Source organism: Molossus molossus, unplaced genomic scaffold (assembly GCF_014108415.1).
Source record: "Molossus molossus isolate mMolMol1 unplaced genomic scaffold, mMolMol1.p scaffold_m16_p_17, whole genome shotgun sequence".
Lineage (NCBI taxonomy): Eukaryota > Metazoa > Chordata > Mammalia > Chiroptera > Molossidae > Molossus > Molossus molossus.
Genome location: NW_023425352.1, coordinates 25,821,310 through 25,844,599, shown reverse-complemented (window position 1 = coordinate 25,844,599; position 23,290 = coordinate 25,821,310). Strand labels below are relative to the sequence as shown.

Genomic DNA, 23,290 nt, shown 5'->3' with positions numbered 1-23,290 from the left:
GAGCGAAGACTCGGACCTAAGCGTCTGACCCAGATCCTGCGCTCATTCTTCCAGCGTGCCAGTCAGACGAAAGACTGTTCTACCCGAACTGACTCCTAAAGACAGATTTCATATCCAAAGAGAAGCACGTGGGCAAATGCAGACACAGAAAAATTAGCTTTGCAGGGCCATGAAGGGCCTAGTTTTTTGGAGTAATTCAAGTTATTGATTTCTGTAATGGAAAAGTGATTGGGGACCAGTCACCACCTGAGAGCAGTGCAGAGCCAGGCCGGGAGGGCGATGTTGCACGGAGCGTGCGAGACGGCGTTGCATGGTGATGGCCTGCGCTGTCCCCGGCTCCTCGGTAAGCCCTGGAGGGTGGCGATCTTGTCTTACTCGTTTCCACCACCGCCCCCACCCCTGCTCCAAGTGCCCGTCACAGTGCCTCGCCCTTGGCAGGTGACTAGGAAATGTAGCCCGTCACAGGCTGGCAGGAAGAGATAAGGATGCACAGATGTGTAAGCCTCAGGCTCCTGGGGCAACGTGCCACAGAAACAGCGTAGGCAGACGCAGACAGGTGAGTGTCACTGAATGATACAATTCAGCAGCAAGTGGTCAGTGAATAACTCAATTAAAGGGTGGCAGCAGTGACCCCGGGCTGTGTCCTGCGCTGGGCAGCTGCTGTCAGGACCATTGCGTGGCTGTGCTCTTGTGGCTCTGCTTGGGGGGCGGGGGGCCGTATGTATCCCACCCCGCTCAGCCCCTGCCCGGTGCTCCCTGAATGCCGTTATTCTGAGGTGGGTACATCCTGGGCTGAGTGCTTTGCCTGGAAGGTTTGGGCCTGGAGCCCTAAGGGCGGAGTACCATAGGCAGATGCATGGACAGACGGGTGGACAGATACGTGGGTGGATACAGAAGAAGATGACTGATGGGTCAGGGTGATGGAGAGGGCTCCTGGCTGGAGGTGGATGTTTGCAGACCCCGGAGAGGCAGGTGAACAGATGGGCCCTGGGCTCCCCAGTGCAGATCTCAACACAGGCCCAGAGGGCTTTCCAGGGAAGAGGCTGTGTAACCCGGTTCCTAAATGAACCCCACATTTGTAACTCAGTCTCGGATGTGTCTTGGGAAGGATTCGCCCCAGTTAATGGCATGGATTGTTGTAAAGTCAGGCACTGCTAGACGTGAGACCAGGAGTCAAAGGGCCTGGACAGATTTTAGAGTACTACCTGCATTTTATCAGTCCAGGCACTGCACTGAGCACCTGCCATGCTTGGTCTCCATGAAGCCTCACACAGCTCCACGAGGTCATCGTGGCTCTATTTTGTGGATAAAGAATCTGAGGCTCAGAAGTAAAACAGCTTGTGTAGAGTCACAGAGTGTGTAGGTGGGGTGTCTGGGATTCCAGCCCCAGTCTGTCTGATCCCAGATTCTTGGGCAAGAGATGACTTTTGCTTTTTTTAATCCTCATCTGAGGACATTTTTTTTTTTAAATATATATATTTTGTTCAGATAGAGTGGGAGGGAGAGAGAGAAACATCGATGTGAAAGGGACACATCGAGTGGTTGCCACTCACATGACCCAACCGGGGCCGGGGACAAACTGCAACTGAGGTATGTGTCCTTAGCGGGAACTGAACCCGGGTCTCTCCAGACCGCAGGCCAGCGCTCTAACCGCTGAGCCAAACCGGCCAGGGCAAGAGATAACTTTTTAAAACATTGATTTTAGAGAGAGAGGCAGGCAGAGGGAGGGAGGAAGAGAAAGTGTGTGTGTGTGTGTGTGTGTGTGTGTGTGAGAGAGAGAGAGAGAGAGAGAGAGAGAGAGCGTGATGCGAGAGAGAAACATCAATTGGTTGCCTCCCGTATGCACCCCAACTGGGGATAGAACCTGAAACCTGGGCATGTGCCCTGACCGGGGTTGAACCAGTGACTTTTCAGTGCTCGGGATGACACACAACCAACTGAGGCACACCAGCCAGGGAGGGAAGAGGTCATTTGAAGGCTAGATGGAAGGAAGGAAGGCGGGAGGGAGGGCGGAGGGTTTTTGGATCACCTCTCTAATAAAGAATGTTCTGCACTGGATGAGGCTCGAGACCTCCGTTTTCTTCTCTCTCTGTAATCTTAAGCCCAGGGACCTGAAAGAGCAGAGAAGGTATATATGGGGTTCACCTTCCTCCCTTTGGCCTAAGCTTGTCCCTCTGCCAAGGTCCCCACCACACTCAGGTACATACATGACTGCTTTTCTCCTTCCCAAGCAGTTCGCACCCAGGCCTGGGGCAGAGGGAGGAGTTTGTCATTAGATCTTTTGTGAGGGTGGGTGCATTCAGTGGTTCTGGGAGACAGATCCTTCAGGGCGGCCCTGGGGCTGCCCATGGAGGAGAATGAGCTCCTTTTACAGGAGTTACTTGGGATCCCACCTCCCTTCCGGCAGGCAGGCAGAGGTCACGAGGGTCCAGGCAGGGACTTCCTGGGAAGGAGGGACACAGATTCTCCTCTGTCCCCCCTTATCCTCCATGCTCCCGCCCCTGCCCACAGCCTCCCTTCTCCCAGCTGGGGCAGGCCCTCTGCACCCGGCACTGTCACTCCTGTCTGTGGTCCTGGCTGTGCTCGCGGTCTAGGCATGGTTACTCCGCATGGGGTGCTGGTGGGCACGTACCCCGACTCTGTCAGCGCGGGAAAGGACAGGCTGCCTCCATATTTCTGAAGTTGTTGATGCAGTTGTGCTTCTGAAACACTTGAGTTTTCTGCACAGGAGGCAGAGTGGGCAGGGGGGTGTCCCCGGCAGGAAGGAGTGGGATTCCCGGCTCCGTTGTGGTCCTTGGGAAGCCACTACTCCTTTTTGGGCCTCAGTTTCCTCATCTGAAAAGATGGGGGGAGGGGCAGGACTACACGACTTCTCAGGTGCCTCTGGATTTAGTGATGGCCAAGGGCTGAGTCCCCAGGACATTTCACTAGTTCCCGGTGACCCTGCTCCACGCAGCCCAGTCGATGCCAAGGCGTCCCTGCTCGGTTTACCTCGTTTTATGACGTTCGCCCTGCAAATAGCACCACCTGAGAACTGAGCTGAGCCCAGCCCAGCCCCAGGAGGGTCTGCTCTGCTCCCTGCAAGGTCTCTTCCCTGGAAAGCTGGCAGCTCCCTGTGGGGGGCCAGTTTCCTCCTCATCTCCCCACTGCAGACTCCCCGGGGACCTGGGCCACAGCAGGGGTGCCAGGGGGCACATGAGCTTTGCGAGACCTAGGCTCCATCCTGAACGTGGCTATGCAATGACATTTCTAATTGGCTGGGGTAACCATGTGCCAGGCACCACATCGAGTGTTTTATATTAGCTTGTTTAATACAATAACTCTGTGAGGTGGGTATTACCTTCATTTTACAGAGGAGAAAACAGGTTCAAGGACAGCTCACCTACTTTAAGTCTTGGCTCAAATGCCTCCTTCTCAGAAATGCCCACTCTGACCCACTCTCTTTAACATGTGCTCGTCCTCCATCCTGTCACTCCTAATTTGCCTGAATCTGCTCTTCCACCCGTCCCCAAATAGCACGGATCACCTTCTAATGCACTCCATACTTATTGTGGTCTAGTGCCTGCCGTGTGTCACCGGAGCCTTCAGGACCCCTTGCCCGTGTCACTCACAGATGTATATCCAAGCCACTGGAGTCAGCCCAGCACTCAGCAGTGTCCAGTCAGTGTCTGCCGAGTGACAACGGTTGAATAATTTGCTCAGGTGTCAGCTACCTGGAGATTCCCCTCCCCCCCAAGACTGAAGAACACAGGCTTTGGAGCCAGACAGCTGTAGGTTTGAATCCTAGTTTGGGCCACTTAGCTAGTCATGTGACCTCAGTAACTTATTCTTTCTGAGCTTCAGTTTCTTTGGTAATAACATAACTAATAACATTTCTCTCCTAGGACGGGTGTGAGGATTAATGGAGATACATATGTAAAGTTCTTGGCATACGGTAGGCGTTCCGTACATGTTAGCTCCTTTCCCCGAGGAGGGTTGTTTTTTTCTCTTCTTGCTTCTCATTTTCTCTGATGGTTGACCCTTCTGACCAGTTTGCTGTTCAACAGTTGTTCCTTAAGAGGACAAGCCGCTGAAGGAGGGGGCTGGCGTTATCTGTGGAATGAACCAGCCCATGCTCCCTCGCCCCACCCCCTCCCAGGAAGAGCCTGTTGCTAAGGAGACATAACGTCAGCCCTGACAGAATGTGGCTGGGGCCTGGCCCCCACCGAAGGAGAGAGACGATGGCTGACCGTGGGGAAGTTTGCCTCCTGGGCTGAGTGTGTAGGTGGAAGTATCATTCTGGAAGCTGCTGGAAAAACCCAGCTGGCTCCCTGAGAAAATAGTGTTCATCCTGCTGTCTCCATGCAGCTCTGGGGAGGTAACCAACAACCTGTTTGGAGGCTGGAGTGCAGTTCCCGCTTGGGCGGCAGTCCAGTGGTGCTGGTAGGGTGTGATGCCCAGACCCTGGGAGGGGCCATAGCAGCCAGAGTGACACATAATCAAACTCCTGGCCCTCAGAATGGCACCTCCCCAGAGCAGGGCTGGCAACTGAGTAGATGCTCGAAGAGGCCCTGCGGGCGACTCACAGTTCTGTGTCCCGGAGGGCTGCAAGCTGGCCTGGTGAGGGGACCCAACACAGGCACTGCCATCTCTTCTTGTAGCTCGAACGAGACTGAGAGGAGATGGTCTCAGATCCCAGGTCCTCCAGGGCCCCCATTCCTTCCTTCGCAACCCGTCCCTTGACCCTGGGCAGCATGGGAGGGTGTGGCTTTTGCCTACCCAGTTAGCCACCCCAAATGGAGAAGGAAGAAGCAGAGGTTAGAGCACAGGCTGGGCTGGACTCCCCTGACAGAGTCCCGCCACTGTCTTCCCAGCCCCGTAACTCTGTAAAGCCGCGACAATTAGAGCACTTGCCTCTTGGGACTGTTGTGAGGATGAAACGACTTGATTCTTGTAGAGAGTTTACATCCGACGCACACACTCGGGCTCACCAAACATGAGCTATTATCATCCTGTTACAGGGTACATTCCTGGGAAGAACAGTATTCTTGGGCAGAATAAAAATGGGATTATTTTTATTATTTGGCTTTTCTTGAGAACATGGGCAGTTCTGGCAATGCTGGCCCGGCTTCCTCCTCTGCTGCAGCGAGTCCTGGCTGCCCCCTTCAGACGGGCCCAGCTCCTGCACTTGGGCCCGTTCCATTGTTGGTCAGCCCCAAAGACATTTACTGTTTGTTAAAAACTCAGATCCAGCATAAGCCAATAAAGATGTCAGGAGTGGGGCTAGGGGACAAAGAAAAGACTGCATTGTCTGTGTTTAAAAGGGGAAGGCAAGAGTTTGGGCCCCCATGGGCCTCAGAGGAGGGGTGTTAGAAGAAAGAGGGGGTGGGACTCCTGAGCCTGTTAGCTTGGGTGCCATTCTGAACCCACCGTCTGTGACTAGTTCAGTACAGAACAGAACGGGTCCCGGACGGAGGCACTGGGCTCAGGATGTCTGGATTCCTGGCCCACTGGAGGAGGCCCTGTTATTTCAGAGCAGGTAATACTGGGTTGGTTCACTGCGCACCTGTCCTCTGTATCATGGGGTAGGGTGGGGAGCATGGTGCTTATCATACAGGAGGTTCTCAATGCTTGTGAAATAAATATATGAATGAATGCAGAGAGCTTGCTTTCTGTTATAGTAACACCCAAATTTAGCTAGATGTTTTAGAAAGTCCCTCTGAGTCCTATTCCTATCCCATGCACTGGGCTCTGGCTGGAGGGAGGCAGTGTGGGGACAGGGACAGCAACCATGGCACCTTTACTTACCACACTGTGCCCAGTGCCGGGCTCAGTACCTGGCACACAGTAGGTGCTCTGCCAACATTTGTTGAATGAATGAACCAATCTAATGAAAAACCTTCTTATTCTGGATTTGCAACATTGTAGCTGTGCTCTTAACAGCTGGCAGGATTTTGAACTTCCCTTAGTAACTCATCTGGCCCCAGCGACCAAGTAGGATGAAACAAGACAAATATGCTCTCTTACAAGAAACTCAAAGTGCGGGGATTCGTGGTTACTGCCTATACGCCGTCCTCTGAAGTTTGTTCTCACCCTGAGTCTCCTGATGTCCTTGGCAGGCTGCCTCACTTGCTGTCCTGTCTCTTATTTCTTGTGTTGTGTGTGCAGCCAGTCAATGGACACTGTTATCTTGTCATTTACCATTACATTTGGAGCCATCACCTCTGTGGGTTTGGGTTTTACTTATCTTACTATCTTAGATCCACTTGTTTGTTTCTAAAAAGGCAGCATCTTCCAGAATGACTAGGGAATAGTCTGAACAGTGACAGTGCTGTCTGTCACCCACCCTGACAAGACGGTGTGGCGGAGAGCCTCTGGTCTGGGCTAGGAACCAGCTGGCTGTGACCTTGGGCAGATCACTTCATCTCTCTGAGCCTCAGCCCTGGGGCTCTTTGAGAGCTTTAATTCTATGTCAACACGCAGGGGTGGGCTTCCCAGAAGCGGAGTGATTTTTAAGTTGGTGTATGCGTTTTTGTGAAATTGTAGCTGTTTTTATTTGAAAACGTTTCATTTAAGTTCCTGTTCTGAGTGTAAAAATAGCACTAGTTACAATTCATGTTTTGTGATTTGTTGGAAGTATTAATATTATAACAGAAAATGGTAGGGTTTTTTTTGTTGTTGTTGTTGTTAAATATGTTTTAAAAAGGCTTGCTGTAGCCTGGCTGGTGTGGCTCAGTGGCTGAGTATTGACCCATGCACCAAAAGATCGCTGGTTCGATTCCCGGTCAGGGCACATGCCCGGGTTGTGGGCCTGATCCCCAGTGGGGGACATGCAGGAGGCGGCCAATCGATGTTCTCTCTCATCAATGTTTTCATCTCTCTCTCTCCCCCTCTCCCTTTCTCTTTCTCTAAAATCAATAAAGGAAAAAAAATAAAAAGGCTTGCTGTATTCTTAAATGTGATTTTTATTACATCTTGGGGTGAGTTTTTTCTCCATGAAGAATAGATCTGTGATTTATAAGGAACCTTCACACCAGGCTGGCCATGGAAGTTTTCCACAACTTCACGTCATTCCCAAAGGGTGTTCCGGCTGCAGGAGCTTCTAATTTCTAAGCACATTGCAGAGGAGACCAGGTTGCAAGGTGCTTTCTCGTCCATGCTTATGTCCAGCCACACATTGAAGTGTCTTAGAGAAAAAAGGGCCCTTGGGGATACACCAGCCAAGTTGTCTTATTTAGATTAGGGAAACTGAGGCCCAGCGTAGTGAAGTGACTTTCCCCAGGTGAACGGCCCGAGCGTTGCCTCCATGTCTAGATCTTCTCATCCACATCCCTCCCCTGGTGCAAACGCGTCACCCAAATGTGATCGTTGGTGCACACACCCACGCCGTTGCTCCTGCCCGGGGGCGCTTTTCCTGTCCCCCGCTTTGCTTTCCCAGCGCCACCTGATGGAAGGCTGCTGCTGACTTGGCATTCTAACCGGTGTCTACTTTGCCCCAGACACATTTTCTTCCCCACCAGCTAGGCACTAATATCCAGCAGAGAGTTTATTGGCATAATTTCTCCAGAAAGAGGCAGGAGGACTTAGCAAATTCAAACTTTAACATTTTCATCAAGGATCCCAAAGGCCCCCCTCCCCCCCTCCCATCGTCACCACCAACCCCCGTCCGGCTTTCTCTGCCATAGGAAGTCAGGGCGCACGGAGCAGAAACAGCACAGGCCAAGTCGGCAGGCACACGACACATCGAATCAACTGAGCAAGCAGCCACCTGAGAGCCATCTTGGTTAAGGGCAACATGAGCTGCTCATGGCATGGGAGGGTACAGAAAAGACAGGACTTTTGATTTTTCTGGAGTGAGGGAGGCTAGCTTGGGGTGGAGGGGAGACTTTCCTTTTCTGTTTTCTCAGAAAACATGCAAAGAAAGGCTTCACAAACAACTAAGGTTACACAAGTATCAATATTCCCAACTTCCCTTTTCAAAGATGGCTGCCCCTGGTGTCCATTCAGAGTGCGCAGCAGAATCTCCTGGGCGTGGAGAGAGACAGGCAGCAGGAGAAATTTAGTTTTCCACAAAAGTTGTTTTTTTTTTTTTTTTTTTCCTTTATTGATGGAATTTAAAATGCATATAACTGAAGGCAAAGTCCAAGGCCTAGAGAAAGATATGAGGCCCGAGAGAGAGGCTCAGAGATTCTAAAGGCGGCTGAAGGATACCCACCTAAAAAGGCCACTTGAGCTGCAAAAAGTATGGAGCAGAGAGATGCAACATGGGAAAAAGAGAAAGGGGGTGGGGGGTGGGGTGGGGTGGGGGGAAAGTGTGTGGGAGGAAGAAGACAAATACCAGTTCAGAAATTCAGACAAAGATATGGAGTAGGAGCTAGCTTACTTCCCAGGTGGGAATAGATGGGCTGGCCTTAAGGTAAGAACGTGGGTTTTAGGAAGTGTGAGAAGGGAGAAATAGAAGAGCTAGGGCCTCTGGCCAGAACACAGCGCCCAGGGCCCTTCAGTTGGTGACAGTAGTGGTGAGGCTTCTCCAAGCCTCTATCATGGTCTTCCTGGAGACTCAACAGGGGTTTAAGGAGACTCCATCCAGCCAGGAGGAGGCAGGGGCTGGGGACCTTGATCTGGGACCTCCCCACAGCTCCCCAGCAGAAAGCAATGGTTTTTTTGCTACTGGACTGTGGCGGGGCTGACTCACCCACACAGGCTGTGCCATCCTCGTTGGGCTCGTAACCCCGACTGCACCTCTTGTTGGTTCGACATCTGTAGCTTCCATATGTGTTGACACACACAGGCTTGTCTCGAGGGCACACGAATGGGAACTGGATGCATTCATTGGTGTCTGAAAGATAAGGAAGTTACTGACTCGGGATGGGTCTTTGCTCAGGTTCAGCTGCCCTACCCACTCTGTGACCTGGGACATGTTCCTTCTCTCTGGCCCTCAATTCCTCGCTTCAGTCCCCTGGCTGGCTCCTCCTGTGCTTGACCTCTACATGTTAGGGTGCGCAGGCTTGGTCCTGGGTCTCCTCTCCTATCTACCGCGCTTCCTCTAGGTGGTCCCTTCATACATGAATGACTCCAGACTTCCTGTCACTGGCCTAACCTCCCCCTGGGGCTCCAGATTTGTGCATCTGTCTAACATGCATCTTAAACACAGTAGGTCTCAAATGGGACGTTAGATGCCCTCCAGTCCTCAAACCTCTTCTGCCCCGTCCCCATATTCCTTCGCTCAGTCAATGCCACCACTGTCCGCTCCGCTGCTCAAGCAGAAACCAGTGTGACCCCCAACTCTTTCCTTATCTCCGTAGGCAATTTAACAACAGATCCCATCAGTTCTGCCCCCAGAGTACCCCTCCCCCCGTCTGTCCACCTGCTTCTCATTCTTCTGCCACCAGCTTATTCCCAGCCAGTACCATCTCTGCCCGGATTTCTGCAGCTGCCTCCTGACTGGATTCCTGGCTGCCGCCCCTCCCTTCGATAGAATCTGCAGTTCAGCAGCCAGAGCCGTCTTTTGAAAATATGACCACATCATGTCGCTCTCCTGCTTAACTGCACAGGGCTCTACGAACAAAGTCCAGACACTTTCCTGGGGCTTCAAGACTCTCCCGGACTCGGCATCTGGCTCCTCCGTCCTCTCCAGGCACACCGGCCTCCTTCCTGTTCCTCCGACGAGCTAAGCCTTTTTCCCGCCCCACGGTCTTGGTCTTCGCTCTTCCTCAGCTACTTCTGTGGCCAGACCCTTCTCCTCTTTCAGGTCTCAGCCCAAAGGTCTTCTTCTCTAGACCCTTCCTGACTGCTCTGTCTAGAACAGTTTCCAGAGAGCACCTTGCTTAATGGGTTCTCAACTCATCTAGTCCAGCTGTTGGGGTGCGTGTTGTGGTCTGTCTGCCCCCCTGGGCCCAGTGCCCTCTGGGAGGTGCTCGGCCTGCATTCCCCGCTCCCTGCGTAGGGCCTGGAGTGTGGGAGACACGTATGTGTTGACTGGATAATGAAGAGGAAGAGGAGGCTGGACTGGTAACCTCACAGGGTCCTTCCAGCACGCAAGGAAAACGCTGGGGTTTCTGTGTATGTGAACTGTCTGGAGAGGCTAGAGAGGGGACACGCAGAGTGGAGGGGACTCATTTCTCCTCAAGCTGCCCCTAGAGTCATGCGCCTCCACTTTCCCACCTGTGGTCATTTGTCCGTGCAGGGCCCTCCACCTGAATACTTTCTCCCCTCTTTGCCTGGCCAGCTTGTCATCACCCCTCAGGCCTCAGCTTAGATCCTCATCTCTCTGGGGCATCTTCTGGAACCCTCCCTCGCCTAGTTCAGGGCCCTACCTTGTGGTCCCCAGCCCTGCTCACACTCTGCGTGCCTCTCCCATGTGAAGGCAAGGACTGTGTCTCAGCAGCAAACCCGTTTGCCTGGGGCTGACGGACGTCTGCAGAGTGAACTTGGGAAGAGCGCTTCCCGAGGGCCGAAAGGCAGGAGAGGTCCTTGACCTGGCCTTCATTGCCAGTCAATGGGATGAAAGATCTTTGTGAGCCTCTAGGCTGCCCTTCTCCCACTCCCAGCTCTTGGGGGACTTTCAGAAGGTCACTGGACCGTCCCAGAGCTGCCACAGCTACCTGACCCCCACCCACCCCCTACTGCACCCAGCTGCAACCTCCTTCTGTACTGAGACCACACTGCACACCCTGGTTTGCTTCAATGCCCCTGGCAATGTCCCTTGCTGCTTCACCTGCTGGCCAGGCTGAAGGCCCAGCTCTCCATGGGGAACTGCGCCTACCCCAGCCCCCCGGCCCCCAGCCCCCAGCCCCCAGCCCCCAGCTGTCAGGCGTCCCTGTGAGCACTGGCCAGGCAGTTGTGCGTCTCATGGCCATGCTCATTGTCTCTGTATTCATGGCAGGGAGGCACTGCCATTCCCAGAACCAGGGTGATTCAGCCTGCTGGTCACTAACATCACTCCCACCTGAGTGAGTCACACCACGGTTGTCTCTGCGTCTGGAGCCCCAGGGACAAACAACATGCTCCCCTCCCCACCTTTCTACTCCTTGTCTGCAACTTGAGCCTTGCCAGGCCTCAAGGTAGCTGTTCCCAGGGAGGTTCTGGCCCCTGCCCCGTCCCCCGGTGCCCGCGGTAACTCACCCTTGCAATGGCCACTTTCCTGCTGGGAGAATCCCTGGCCGCACTGCAGAGGGGGCAGAAGCAGAGACACTCGTGAGCCGAGGAGCTCCCATCTCAGGCCCCCTCCTAGTCACAGCCACAAGCAGCTGCCCCTGACCCCAGGACGAGGGGTGCTCCTAGCTCTGGGCCCAGGGGAGCCCCTCCCTGCCAGGACTCCTCTCCCTTGCACTGAGTCTAGGACGCTGCGGGGAAGGCCAAGAACAGATGCATTCCAGACTCCTGCTCGTTCCTCTCGCGTGGGACCCGTGTGTGAGCTGGGACAGCTAACAGAAACTGGCCCTCCTGTGGTGTCGCCCTGAGACAGAGGCTGGGTCTCCATTGAGGCAAAGTGCGAGGGGGGCGGGAGAAGCTCTCTGAGGTGTCTGCCCTCTCCCACACCCTCTTCTCTGAGACCCCGCCCCGCTCACAGGCCAGTGCAGGCACAGCAGGCTGTCCCGCCTCTGGGCAAGGTGATGGACAAGCCGTGGGCATCCCAGCAGTGGGAGCGAATCAAAGGCGTTGTGGCTAGAATGTGAACCAACTGAGGCTGAGGTAGATTTGAAGACCTGGTCACTCCAGGTTATGGGGGCTTTGCTATGTCTATATGGGGGTCTCAGGGAGAGCAGACTGGTGGCAGGTCAGGGACACTCAAAACAACATTTTATATAAGACAGAAATGTCAACTGTCAGTACTGAGGAATGGGGGGCGGGGGCAGGTGGGGATTATTAGGGAATGGCAATGGCCTCCGCACCCCCAAGCCAGGGCACTAATGACAGAGGTCCCTGAGCTCCCAGAGCTGAGGCCACAGAGTTGCCGGGGTTCCTGCTCATCCCTAGCTTTCCGTTGGACTTTGTGAGCTTCCCTAGAAGTCTGCTTATAAGTCCCCTCTTCTGTGTGACTTTAAGTGGGTTCCTGTCATTTGCAACCAAGTGAGCCCGCTCACAGTTAGAATCTAGAGTTCTTTCTCCAAGAGCTCCCAGAGGCCCTACCCCACCCTCAGAACTAACACTGACGCTTGTCAGAGATTTGGAAAGAGCTAGAAGGGAAGCAGGAGACCTGGGATCAATTCTTAACTCTGTTCACAACTGGCTGTGCAGCCTTGGTGGGTTCCCCTGCTTGGTCTCAGTTTTCCTTCTCTGTAGAATGGGTGCAAAAATACTTGTCCTGCCAGTACTCCCAGACTTCTGTGAGGAGCAGAAGAGATGTGTGCACGGTGCTATTGTGCAAATTATAAATGGTGGGATCATTACGAAGCTGCCCTTTGCTAAGGTTTCATCACCCTGGAGGCAAAGTCTGCAGATTCCTGGGAATAAATCCAGCTCCAGCCCGTGGGTTTGTGGATGGGGCCTCTTCTCTGGCTGCGAGGCCCAGATGGCTCTCTCACCTCCAGCGGGGCCGGGTCCTGAAGTCTGTCCTCGTCCCGGGGGTAGGGGATCTCTAGCACCGAGTTCATCTCCCCGCTGGCCACGTTCTGGCTCGTCATCGTGCCATCTGGCCATGTCACCTCCACGCTGCTGGCTTCATCCTTCCCTGTGGGCAGAAGGAGAGTGGGGGAGGGAGGAGGTTCTCAGAAAAAGCATCATTGTTGGTGGAATAAGACGTATTAACCGAGCACTGTTCTAAGTGCCAGGGGAACCGTGAACATGCAGACGCGTCCTTGCTCCTTCAGAACAACGCTGCCCGATAGGACGTTCTGCAGTGACGGCAATGTTCCCGCTGTGCCGTCCAGCACGGTGGCCACTGGCCACATGAGGCTGTTGAGCACTTGAAGTGGGACCAGTATAATAGGAACTGGATTTTAAATTCTACTTAGTTTTAATTAAGTTACATTTAAATAGCCACACATGGCTAGTGGCTACCATACTGGACAGCGCCGCTCTAGAACTTACGTTTTAGTGGTAGGCCAGGCAGCGTGAGGCTGTTTTGGGGGAGAGGGTAAAGTCTGGTGATAAGCAGGTTGCCTGGGTTGTCCTGGGTTCAGATCTTGATTGTACCACTTACAGGGTAGGTTGGAAAGAACACAGTGGGGGTGGGTATCTGGGAGACCTGGGGACAAACCCCAGCTTTGCAGCTGACTTGTGACTAATCTGGAGCATGTCACATATTAATGTTTCTATTCACATTCACATCCACACTCATATTTATGTTTATATTAATATTTAGAGCCTGCTGGGGCCAGGCTCTTTTGATGTCACTGGGCACGCCCTGGTTTCCAGGGAGCTTCCGTGCCAGTGGGAATAGACAGGCACCCGGATGAACAAATAAATCACGTTGGATATTGACAAGCTCTATGAGGAAAACAAAACAGGGAAACGGAGTGAAGAGGCACTGAGGGTTGGCTGGGGTCTTCTGTGGTCAGGGTGGTTGAGGACAGGCTCTTGGGGAGAAGGCATCTGGGCTGAGCTCTAAGTAAAGGCTGAGGTGACAGAGGCCCAGAAGGTGGCAGGCACGGGGGCAAGACCACGCTATGAGGTGGAAGCCGAGAGGTTTACAAAACAGGTGGAGAAGCTCAGAGGACGTTCCCGGCGACTCCATCGCACACCCCCACAGAGCAACGCATCACATCACTGGCAGAGAACAAGTTGGAGAGATTTGTCAGGTGTTCAGGTGCTGTCAAAACCGGCCCGGCTCCCTGCTTAAGGCACCAGGCCGTGCCTGTGGCAAGGTCAAGCTAATGGTGATGGATTGGGTGGGCGGGACAGGACGCTGGGCCTCCCTGCAGAGGGACGCTGTCCTCCTGGGGAGAGAGCGCCGAGCAGGCAGGGAGCGGGTGCAGCCCTGACCAGGGGTGGGCAGGTGCTCAGGGGTCCACATGCACAGTGGGCTGAATAAATCTGTGGGCGGAATAAATGCCATGTCACCCACAAGGATGTGCTCCTCTCCCCTCACTGTCTACAGACACTGTTGGAAAACAAGTGGAACCGGAAAGTGCTGCTGGATTTATAGCAGCTCTCGGTCCTCCTTGTCCACCATGGATTTTACGGCGATAGACACTATGGGGACGGAGGGTAGTCTGTGAAACATCTTCACGTGTAAGAAGGGTTCCCACACTTAGAGAAGGCTTGGAAGCCATGTCCAGACCTCGGGGGGAAATCCACGTGTGGACTCCCGTGCAGAGGAGGCTCGGGTGGGACCCGCTGACCTTTCTCCTGGGTCCCAGGCTCCCTGGACACTGCAGCCCCACCACTGCTGTGCTGCGGGCTACTGAGGGCAGGGGCCAGCTGCCACACTCTGGAGTGTCTCCGGGGGGCCCCTCCCCTGTGTGCAGGGGCAGCAGTGCCAGGGAGAAGCTCCCTGGGAGCGGGGACTCCCACACGCGGTGCAGCTCCCCCTCCTCCCTCTCGGGCAGCGTCCTGGATCTGGGGTTTGCTGATTCAGCTGGAAAACATCTCTCATAAGCCCTGTACTCCCCACCCCCTTATTCTATAATAATTCCTCTGGGGGAACAGGGTACACATGGGGTTGGGGTGCCAGCTACAGACTCCTGTTTTGAAGTAGTTTCTTGAGGTTCAAGAGACCTGGCATTTATAGGGTGTACAGTGTCCAAATTAAGTAGCATATGTAAAAAGTAAGCATTTTCATGGAAAAAAAAAAAAAGGAGACAGAGAAGTAGCTGTTTGTCCCCTAAGCCAGCAGAACAGCTCCATGAATACATTTCCAGCCTGACTGCCACAAACAGCTCACAAGAGTCGCCGAATATTCATCCAGGGTCACAAATCTACATCCTCGATTTGCCTCCCACGGCTCTGGGTCCTGCTTCCTCCTTCCTCCTTCCTCCAGACCCCACGGCTCTGGGTCCTGCTTCCTCCTTCCTCCAGACCCCACGGCTCTGGGTCCTGCTTCCTCCTTCCTCCAGACCCCACGGCTCTGGGTCCTGCTTCCTCCTTCCTCCAGACCCCACGGCTCTGGGTCCTGCTTCCTCCTTCCTCCTTCCTCCAGACCCCAGGGCTCTGGGTCCTGCTTCCTCCTTCCTCCAGACCCCAGGGCTCTGGGTCCTGCTTCCTCCTTCCTCCAGACCCCACGGCTCTGGGTCCTGCTTCCTCCCTCCTCCAGACCCCATGGCTCTGGGTCCTGCTTCCTCCCTCCTCCAGACCCCACGGCTCTGGGTCCTGCTTCCTCCTTCCTCCAGACCCCACGGCTCTGGGTTCTGCTTCCTCCTTCCTCCAGACCCGGGAGGGCCTGGTTCTGAGCTAGGAAGGCCAGAGAGCACATCTCAGCAGGACTCGCCCCTCTGCGGACGAGTGTTTTGCTGACTTGGGCACTCTCTCGCGGCCTCAGTTTTTCTCTCTGTAAGATGCGGCTGAGACCCGAGCTCTAGTGCTGCTGGGAAGGACAGTTCTTCTTCCCGGGAATGTGAGCCCTGCCCTGGCTGTCACCCTCAGCATCTCCATCCTCATAATCTCTTAGACATGGGGGGCGCCCTGCAGGTCCCAAAGGGCTTTCACTTGTTGGCAGTAGTACAAGAAAATACGCTGTACCCGGTGACTATCGGGTTAGTGCATCCGATCCTCACGGCAGCTCCATGAGGAAGGTACCAGTTTTATAATTTCCATTTTAGAGCTGAGAGAGCGGAGACTTGGAGAGGTGAAGCGAATGGCCCAGTTACCCGGTTAGGGAACATCTGATCCCAAAGCTCATTCCTGCTACACCCTGTTCCACTGGCCAGCCCACCCCACGCCCAGCCCACCACAGCCGAGCATCATACAGGAGTCTGGGATTCAGCAGGACGGAGACGGGCCCCGCCCCACCCTGGAGGAGCTGAGTCCTGGGCCGGCCATGAACACAGTGATTATGTCGTTACGCGCTGGGGAAGTTCAGCTGTAGCATTGGTAGCACTTGGTGAGAGAGGTGGGTGCCAAGAGTCATTTCCGTTGAGCGTTGTAGAAGTGTAAGAGTTTGTGAGGCAGAGAGAGGAGGAAGGAGCCTGCAGGAGGGGGTGCAGGATGGGCGGGCCTGTGTGTTTGACGAGCAGGGAGAAGTTCAAAGTGGGGGAAAGAGCAAGAGAAAGTGTTTTAGGTGGGGTGGGTGGGAGAGGAGCCTGGGGCGGGCTTTGGAGCCTTAGCATGTGTGGCCGACTTGAATCCTCCTCACTACTCTGCCAGGTGGGTGTTTTATCCCCTCTCCAGATGTAGGCAGTGAGACTTGGGGAGGTAAGTGACACGCAGGGGTCTGAGCTAAGACTGGAACACAGGCTCCGGGCGCCGGGCCCAGACTCTCCCTCTGCCCAGACGCGGCGGATCTTCACGCAGCTGACAGGCAGGGTGCTGCCCACGCCCAGGCACCGCACAGGGCAGCCTGGAAGGGGCCTGTCGGTCTGTGAGCAGAGGTGGCCCATTAACCAACCACAGCCCTCTGGCAGCGTTTAAAGGCCAGAGGCCAAGGGAGCACAGAGAATTGTGCTTTTCTGAAGAATTACAAGCAAAACAGATGGTGAGAATACAGTTGGCGGAATATTTTTGCACTTTAATAAAGCAATTTTCATGAATTTGCCTTCGCTAAATGAGCACCAAGCCAGCTTGGAGGCAGCTTTGAGTCACTTGCAAACAGCTAGCTGAAAGGAAGGAGGTGCGTGTGGGGGTGTGGGGGTACCCTCAGTGCTGGGTGGGCTGGCCGAGGGGGGGCCCTGATGGAGGCCAGCGGGGGCTAGTAGGTTATTGGTACTTGTTTTCATTCTCTGGGCTTCACTGAGCTGCCTCAGCCCTCTGCCAGCTAGGAGTGAGGAGCCAGGGTGTGGAGGACGCAGGAGTGGGTGTGCAGGAGCAACGGGGGCAGCGGGCCACTCAGCAAGGGCTGTGAGTGGAAACACTTATTTATGAGCCTGGGGGCCCGTCTGCACCAGGAGGAGCGGGCAAGGCCGGGGCAGGTGGAGAGGGGGGGAGAACAGGCAGGGGCTCCACTGAGCAGGGCGGGGGTGGAGGCAGGACGCCTCCAGAAAGGACAGTTCCGTAGGATGCAGCTGAGAGCGCTCTGCACAGCAGAGTGGGTCCCCTGGGAAGCCCCCGGAGAATGAAACATCCAGTGAGGTCCCTGAATTTTTACTGTGTGCTTCCACACAGCCCAGACCTCTGGATTCGGGAGTACCTGGGAGGGTCTAAGAAGCTGAGTCCTCTAACCACAGCTCAGTGCTGACTGAGCAAAGCCCACAGCTCCTGGGGGGTGGGGGGGCACAGCTCCTGTCAGTGCAGAGAGGAGCCCAGGATGTGACGGGGGCGGGGGGCACCTAGGAGGCTGCTGAGAGGCTCACGTGGACACCCATTCATGGCCACATGCTCACCACACCTGGCTGCAGTCTGGAGGAGGCAGGGGTGATTCATGGGGGGAAGGAGGAAGGAAGCAGGACCAGTGGAGGTGAGCAGGAGTGTGTGAGTGCGGGGAGGGGCGCTTCCCGCAGCCCTCTCCCTTTTGGGACCTCTGCCTCCAGGCATAGCTTCCGGCCCCGCATCGACTTCTCAGTTATTTGGACCTTTAAGGCAGGACTTTCTCGCCTTCATGTTCTGAACATGCCCCTTCTCACCCCAAACACCACAAAACAAACTGCTTAGGATTGGAAAACATCAAACATCCATCAATAGGGGACTTGCAAGATAAATTATGAATGCTGCCACACAATGAAGTATTGTACAGCAAAAATTAAAAATAGAGCAGCCATATGATCCAGAAATTCTATTTCTGGGTATTTAGTTGAAAAAAACAAAAACACTAACTTGAAAGGCATATGCACCCCTGTGTTCACTGTGCATTATTTACAACAGCCAAGAGATGGAAGCAAACTAGATGTCCATCAATAGATAATAAATGAAGATGTAACACACACACACACACACACACACACACACACACACACACTCACACACACAGAGGAATATTATTCAGCAATACAAAGAATGAAATCTTGCCATTTGTGACAACGTGGGTGGACCCAGAGGGTATACTACACAAAGTGAAACGAGTCAGACGGGAACGACACATGCCTGTCCCCCTGCTGGTGGCCCCTGGGCCCCTTCTAAGCACTGCTCTTGCCCCGCAAAGCCTGGCTTGGGCTTTAGGGCTCTGCAGACCCGCCCTGTTCCACTGCCCTCTCAGCCCGGCTCTGGGTGCCCTGGCCTCTCTTTGCAGGCTCGGCTCCCACGACTGTTCCCATCCTGTGGACACCCTGAGCACCCTCACCGCTGGGCCTTTGTTCAAGCCAGCACAGCCCCTGGAATGCTCTCCTCAGCCCCTTATCCACACCTTCCAAACTCCCACCACCCTTCTAGACTTAGTCCGAGGCCCACTTTCATGGGAAAGCTGCCCAGAGCAAAACAAATGTCTTCTCCCTGGCCTCTGGCAGCCTCTGGGCCAGGACAGCACACCTCAGTCTGCTCTGCTCTGGAGAGCCTGTGTCCTCTGCCTCTTTCATCAGACTGAGCCTGGAGGCAGGGAGCATCTCTCCTTTGTCTAATCTGTCTCTAGCCTTGTCTCTTGGTCTCCCCGGGCCTGTCTCAGTCTATCTCCACCCTGATCTCTCTCCTCGATCCTCCCTTCCATCCAGCCTTCCTTACTGGCTCCCTCTCTTCTTGCCCCACCGTTGGCCTCTCCATCAATCAGGAAGGCCTGTGCTGCGTTGGGTCCAAAAAAATCCTCCCGAATGTGGGATCTTGGAGCCACAGGGATGGAGCCTGCATGCCCCTCCCGTACCCCAGGCTGCTGGCCCTGCTGCGTGCTGAGCTGCCTCAGGGAGTCTCGCCGCCAAGCCCAAGGCTGACCCACAGGGCCAGTCTCTCAGAGCAGCCTTCCTGCAGTGTCTCTCTGGGAGTGGATCCTAGCAATAGAGAGGAGTGTGCAGGGGAGCAGTTTGAGCCAGAGTTCAGACCCAGAACAAATCCCATGGCTTGCAAACTGTAAGGACGGGCAGTCAGGAGGGCCTCCCAGCTAGGTGATTGTCCATAATCCTGAGCATGGGAGGCAGACAGTTGTGAAGAGGCACAGAGGCTCTTGGGCCCCCATGATCCCACCAAGTGACCTGCCGAGGCTGCCCAGTTGGAGAGTAGGTCTGTTTTCTTGCAAGGGCAGATACTGGCCAGGGCAGAGAGCCAGCGACACCCATAGTGCACGCCTTAAAGCAGCAGAGGCAGTCCATGTCACGTGGGGAAGGAGAACCAGCCCGTCCTGGCCTCAGCATCCATCTGCTCTGAGTCTCAATTCCCTTTTCTGTACAGGGGGGTGAGGGCTGACGTCCAGCCAGCTACCTGGATGAATATCCCACCTGTGATACCATGGCAGTCACCCTGGTGCTTGGATGACCTCACTTGGGCCACCTGGTAACCGAGGGCATGTGGATCTCCAAGAAGAAAGAGGCCGAGCAGGAGGGCCTCGGCCAGCCCCGCACAGAACAGCGACGGGAGGGCCAAGCCATCAAGTCACAGTGCTTGGGAACTCAGACCGGGGTGTCCAAAAAGTCGGGGCCCAAATCCAGCCCTCCCTACTTTCTGAAGATGTGATTTGGGGCAGGTTGCTTAACCTCAGCCTCAGTTTCCTGACCTGCGAAATGGGGTTTATGACTCATCACGTTGTGGTGAGAAACGAATAAGGTATTTTATGTAAAGCACTCAGCCCAGTGCCCGGCACATATCAAGTGCTCAGTCCGTGCCGGCTGCTGCTGTTTGGCAAGAGAGGACGATGTATTTAAAAGTCATCTTGTTCTTTAAGGAGAGCATAGCAAACGGCTGCCTTGAAAGTGATAAACTCTCGGTTACAGGCAGACTCATCCTGGGTGAAATAGCCCGAGAACATGCTCATATAACCGGGCCTTGGGTCCCCTAAATATTTATGCTTCTTTTTGAGACTACATAAAAATTACGCATTTCCTATAAAAATTGGAAAACACACACACATATAAAAAAACATAGGGAAGAAAATAAAAATCCCGTGCTCAGGTCTGAATTTGAATTCCACCTCTGCCGTTCACCTGTCACGTGATCTTGGCTGAGCAGGTTTCTTAATGGGCTGATCCTCAGTTTTCCCATTTGTAACATGGGGACAGGTAAGGCCCCTGCCACGGGCAGTGAGGACGACAGGCACAGTAAGCGCAAAGTGCCACCGGGCCTACAATGCGTGCGAGTTACCCTATCAGTCCAGCCCCTCAGAGAAGCTCTATGCACACTCTTTGCATTTTCTTTCCATTTTTTTTTTCTATGCACATATGCTGTGTGAATAACATTAACATACACATGTATGTATTAATTTGAGGCCATGTTGCCTATTCCTTTTCTGTTAACCTTGTATCACCTCACGAGGTGCTAACACATGGGGAGCGTGTCTGATTTTGAACCTACGTGTATTTGACTCAAAGGCTTTCGTAACCATTGTGTTTCAGTCAAGACCCCCTGGGATCCTCCCAGCCTCCACCCGGTGCTTCTCAACATTTCCCCCCATCATTGCACCTCCTCCTCAGGAAGCCGTTGTAGATTTTTATTTTCCTAATTCCACCCCTGGATGCATTTCTTGAAACATGCCTTATTCTGAACTAATTATAGAGTCCCAGGAAGTTGCAAAGGCAGTACAGAGAGATCCTGAGTACCTTTCGTCCGGTCCCCCCCCCCCCCCCCCGCCGTGGTTACATCTCCTGTAACTACAGCACAAGGTCAAAGCCAGGAAACGGATGTTGTGACCAGGTGCGTGGATAGTTCTACGTCACTTCATCGCAAGTGCAGCTTCGTGCGACCGCAGCCACAGTCAAGATGCAGAACGGCTCCGTCACCACCGAGACCTCCCTCGGGCTATCCCTGCACACGCACACCCACCCTCTGCTTTCCACCATTTCCACCCCCAGCAACCACTGATCTATGTTCCATCTCTACAGTTTTGTCATTTCAAGAATGTTATATAAATGGAATCAACAGTAGTGACTTTAGGACATCGGCCTCCCCCCCCCACTCACCATAATGCCCTTGAGAGCTATCCAGGTTGCTGTGTGTGTCAACAGTTCATTCCTTTTTATTGCTGAGTAATAGTCCATGGTGTGGGTCGACCCCAGTGTGTCGAACCGTTAAACTACTGAAGGACATCTAGGTTGTTTCCAGTTTGGGCTATTACAGATAAAGCTATTATGAACAATCTTTTATAGATTTTTTTGTGGACATACGTTTTCATTCATCTGGGATAAATGCCCAGGAGTACAATTGCTGGGTCTGACAGTAGTTGTATGTTTAGGTTTTTGTTTTTAACAGAACTGGCAAAGTATTTTCCAGAGTAGCTGCGCCATTGTACATTCCCACCAGCAATGTATGCGACCCCCAGTTCCCGGCATCCTTGCCAGTGTCTGTTGTCACCGGGGTTTGGTGAGACACTAGTCACCAAGCCAACTCTCAGGAGGCCAGGGCAAGAGCTGGGTTGGATGAGTTTGGTGCAGGCCAGTGTTTGAAGACTAAGGCCACAGCCTGCACAAATGGAGAATTAAATACTTTGACCCCAAGGTGAATGATCTGACAGAGGCACCGGGGTGGAGACCCCTGTGAGGGGCGGGGCACGAACCCCTCCTTCCTCAGCTCAGGTCCATCTCAGAGCAGGGTGGCCCCCGACAGCTGGTGTCTGCCGCGCTGTCGCAGTGACGAGGTGCCCGAGGAGGCTCGAGCTGAGTCCTGCCTCACTCAGCCCGATGCGGGTTCAGGTTCAGGACCCCCTGTCCTGGCAGCAGCGCATCCCCACCCTCTCCGCCGGCCCTGACTCACCCAGGCCGAAGTGAGCCACGGGCTCCATCTCGCACAGGTAGCCTGAGCCCCCGTCGATGATCCGCAGGTGGGCCCCGCTCTTCTTGGTGTAGAGCACCACCTTTGCCCCCCTGGCGAAGGCCCCGAACCGGGTCCGTGGCACCACTCGGAGCCAGTTGTTGCTGAAGCCCTGTGAGAGGGAGGAAGGCAGGCTGGCATCAGCGGGGTGGGCGGAGGACCAGGGACCGGGGCAGGAGAGAGGGAGAGGGAGAAAGAGGAAGAGAAGAGAAGGGGCAGAGGGGTTCTCCTGGAAGCAGCCCTTCTGGGAGGTTTACTGTGCTGCTGGGACTTCGTTTGCCTCCTGCAGATGTCCATTTCCCACCGTGAATCCTGGGCTCCTGTTCCCTCCTCATCCACCCTCAGCCCAGGGGACCTCACCAGGCTGGGCTCCGTAGGTCCCCAGGTCCGTGCACACCTGATTCCCCCGGACGACAGACAGCGGCTGAGCCATGGATTCTCCGTGGGACAAGATGAGGTCCAGCATCCCATCTCCATCAAAGTCTGTCACCACACCCCCTGCAACAACACGGACTGTGCTCTGGCCACCGGCCAGGAGACCACAGCCATCCCATGATAGGAATTCATGGCAAAAGGGTTCCCTTCCTGCCCCTGGACTTCTGCATGGGTGTGGCGGGTGCTAATTATTCAGACCATGCGGACTTCTTGCTGGTCTTCGTATTACACATGCCTTTGATATTTGCACCGTGCTTGTCAGTCTGCCTGGTGTTTGCACATACTTGGTCTCCTCTGGCTCTCTCCACACCCAGAGGTGAGAGGGCAGATGTGATGATCTCCATCTCATGGATGTGGAGAACATGACCCAGGTGAAATAACTTTCCCAAGACTGCTCTTTCTTTGACACCTGGCTGAGTGCCAAGAGGGGAGGCGTTGGACTCCAGGACCCCAGCCTCCTTTCCACCCTCGCCTGGCAAGGCAAGGCATGACCAGAGAGGCCACTGCCCACAGATTTGCCAGCAGGCCCCACCCTATCCACCCTGGGACTGGGAGCTGGACCAGCCCCTCCCCTGCTTCCTGCCTGGCACTCTCAGGGCTGGGCTCCTCCTTATCCACTCTCACCCCTGCCCTGGGTCTCAGCCCTCAGAGTGGGAGGGACAGGAGGAGCCCTTAGGTGCCCTCACCTGTGCCCCGGCCCTCAGGCTCCAAGGCATCGCCAGGATTGAGCTCCTCAATGAGGGGGTCACCGTGCTCCCTGCGGATGACCCTGCAGGAGAAGAGACAGGCTGTTCATGGATGAGTAACTAGCTGGTGAGCCCCGGTGGGCACCTGGACCTAGAGACCTACTTGCAGACTCCCTCTCTGTCCCCTGGGCACCGCCAGGCCCCAGGGCATGGGCTGCCGCCTGCACGCCTATGGAGCCCCTCTTCGTTCGCAGACCTGTCTACACCCTGCCTGCTCTCTT

General features: G+C 54.5%; 1 protein-coding gene across 1 annotated transcript in view; it reads right to left on the bottom strand.

The window, feature by feature from the left end:
* The window catches only part of CRTAC1 (cartilage acidic protein 1), a 148,684-nt gene that overhangs the window by 6,275 nt on the left and 119,119 nt on the right, over positions 1-23,290 (bottom strand). Inside the window, exons 9-14 of the mRNA XM_036265128.1 lie at positions 23,010-23,092; positions 22,286-22,386; positions 21,832-22,000; positions 12,507-12,652; positions 11,104-11,146; positions 8,675-8,818 (exon numbers count right to left, since the gene is read on the bottom strand). Coding sequence (XP_036121021.1) covers positions 8,675-8,818; positions 11,104-11,146; positions 12,507-12,652; positions 21,832-22,000; positions 22,286-22,386; positions 23,010-23,092 — 686 coding nt within the window. The remainder of the gene's footprint in view (positions 1-8,674; positions 8,819-11,103; positions 11,147-12,506; positions 12,653-21,831; positions 22,001-22,285; positions 22,387-23,009; positions 23,093-23,290) is intronic.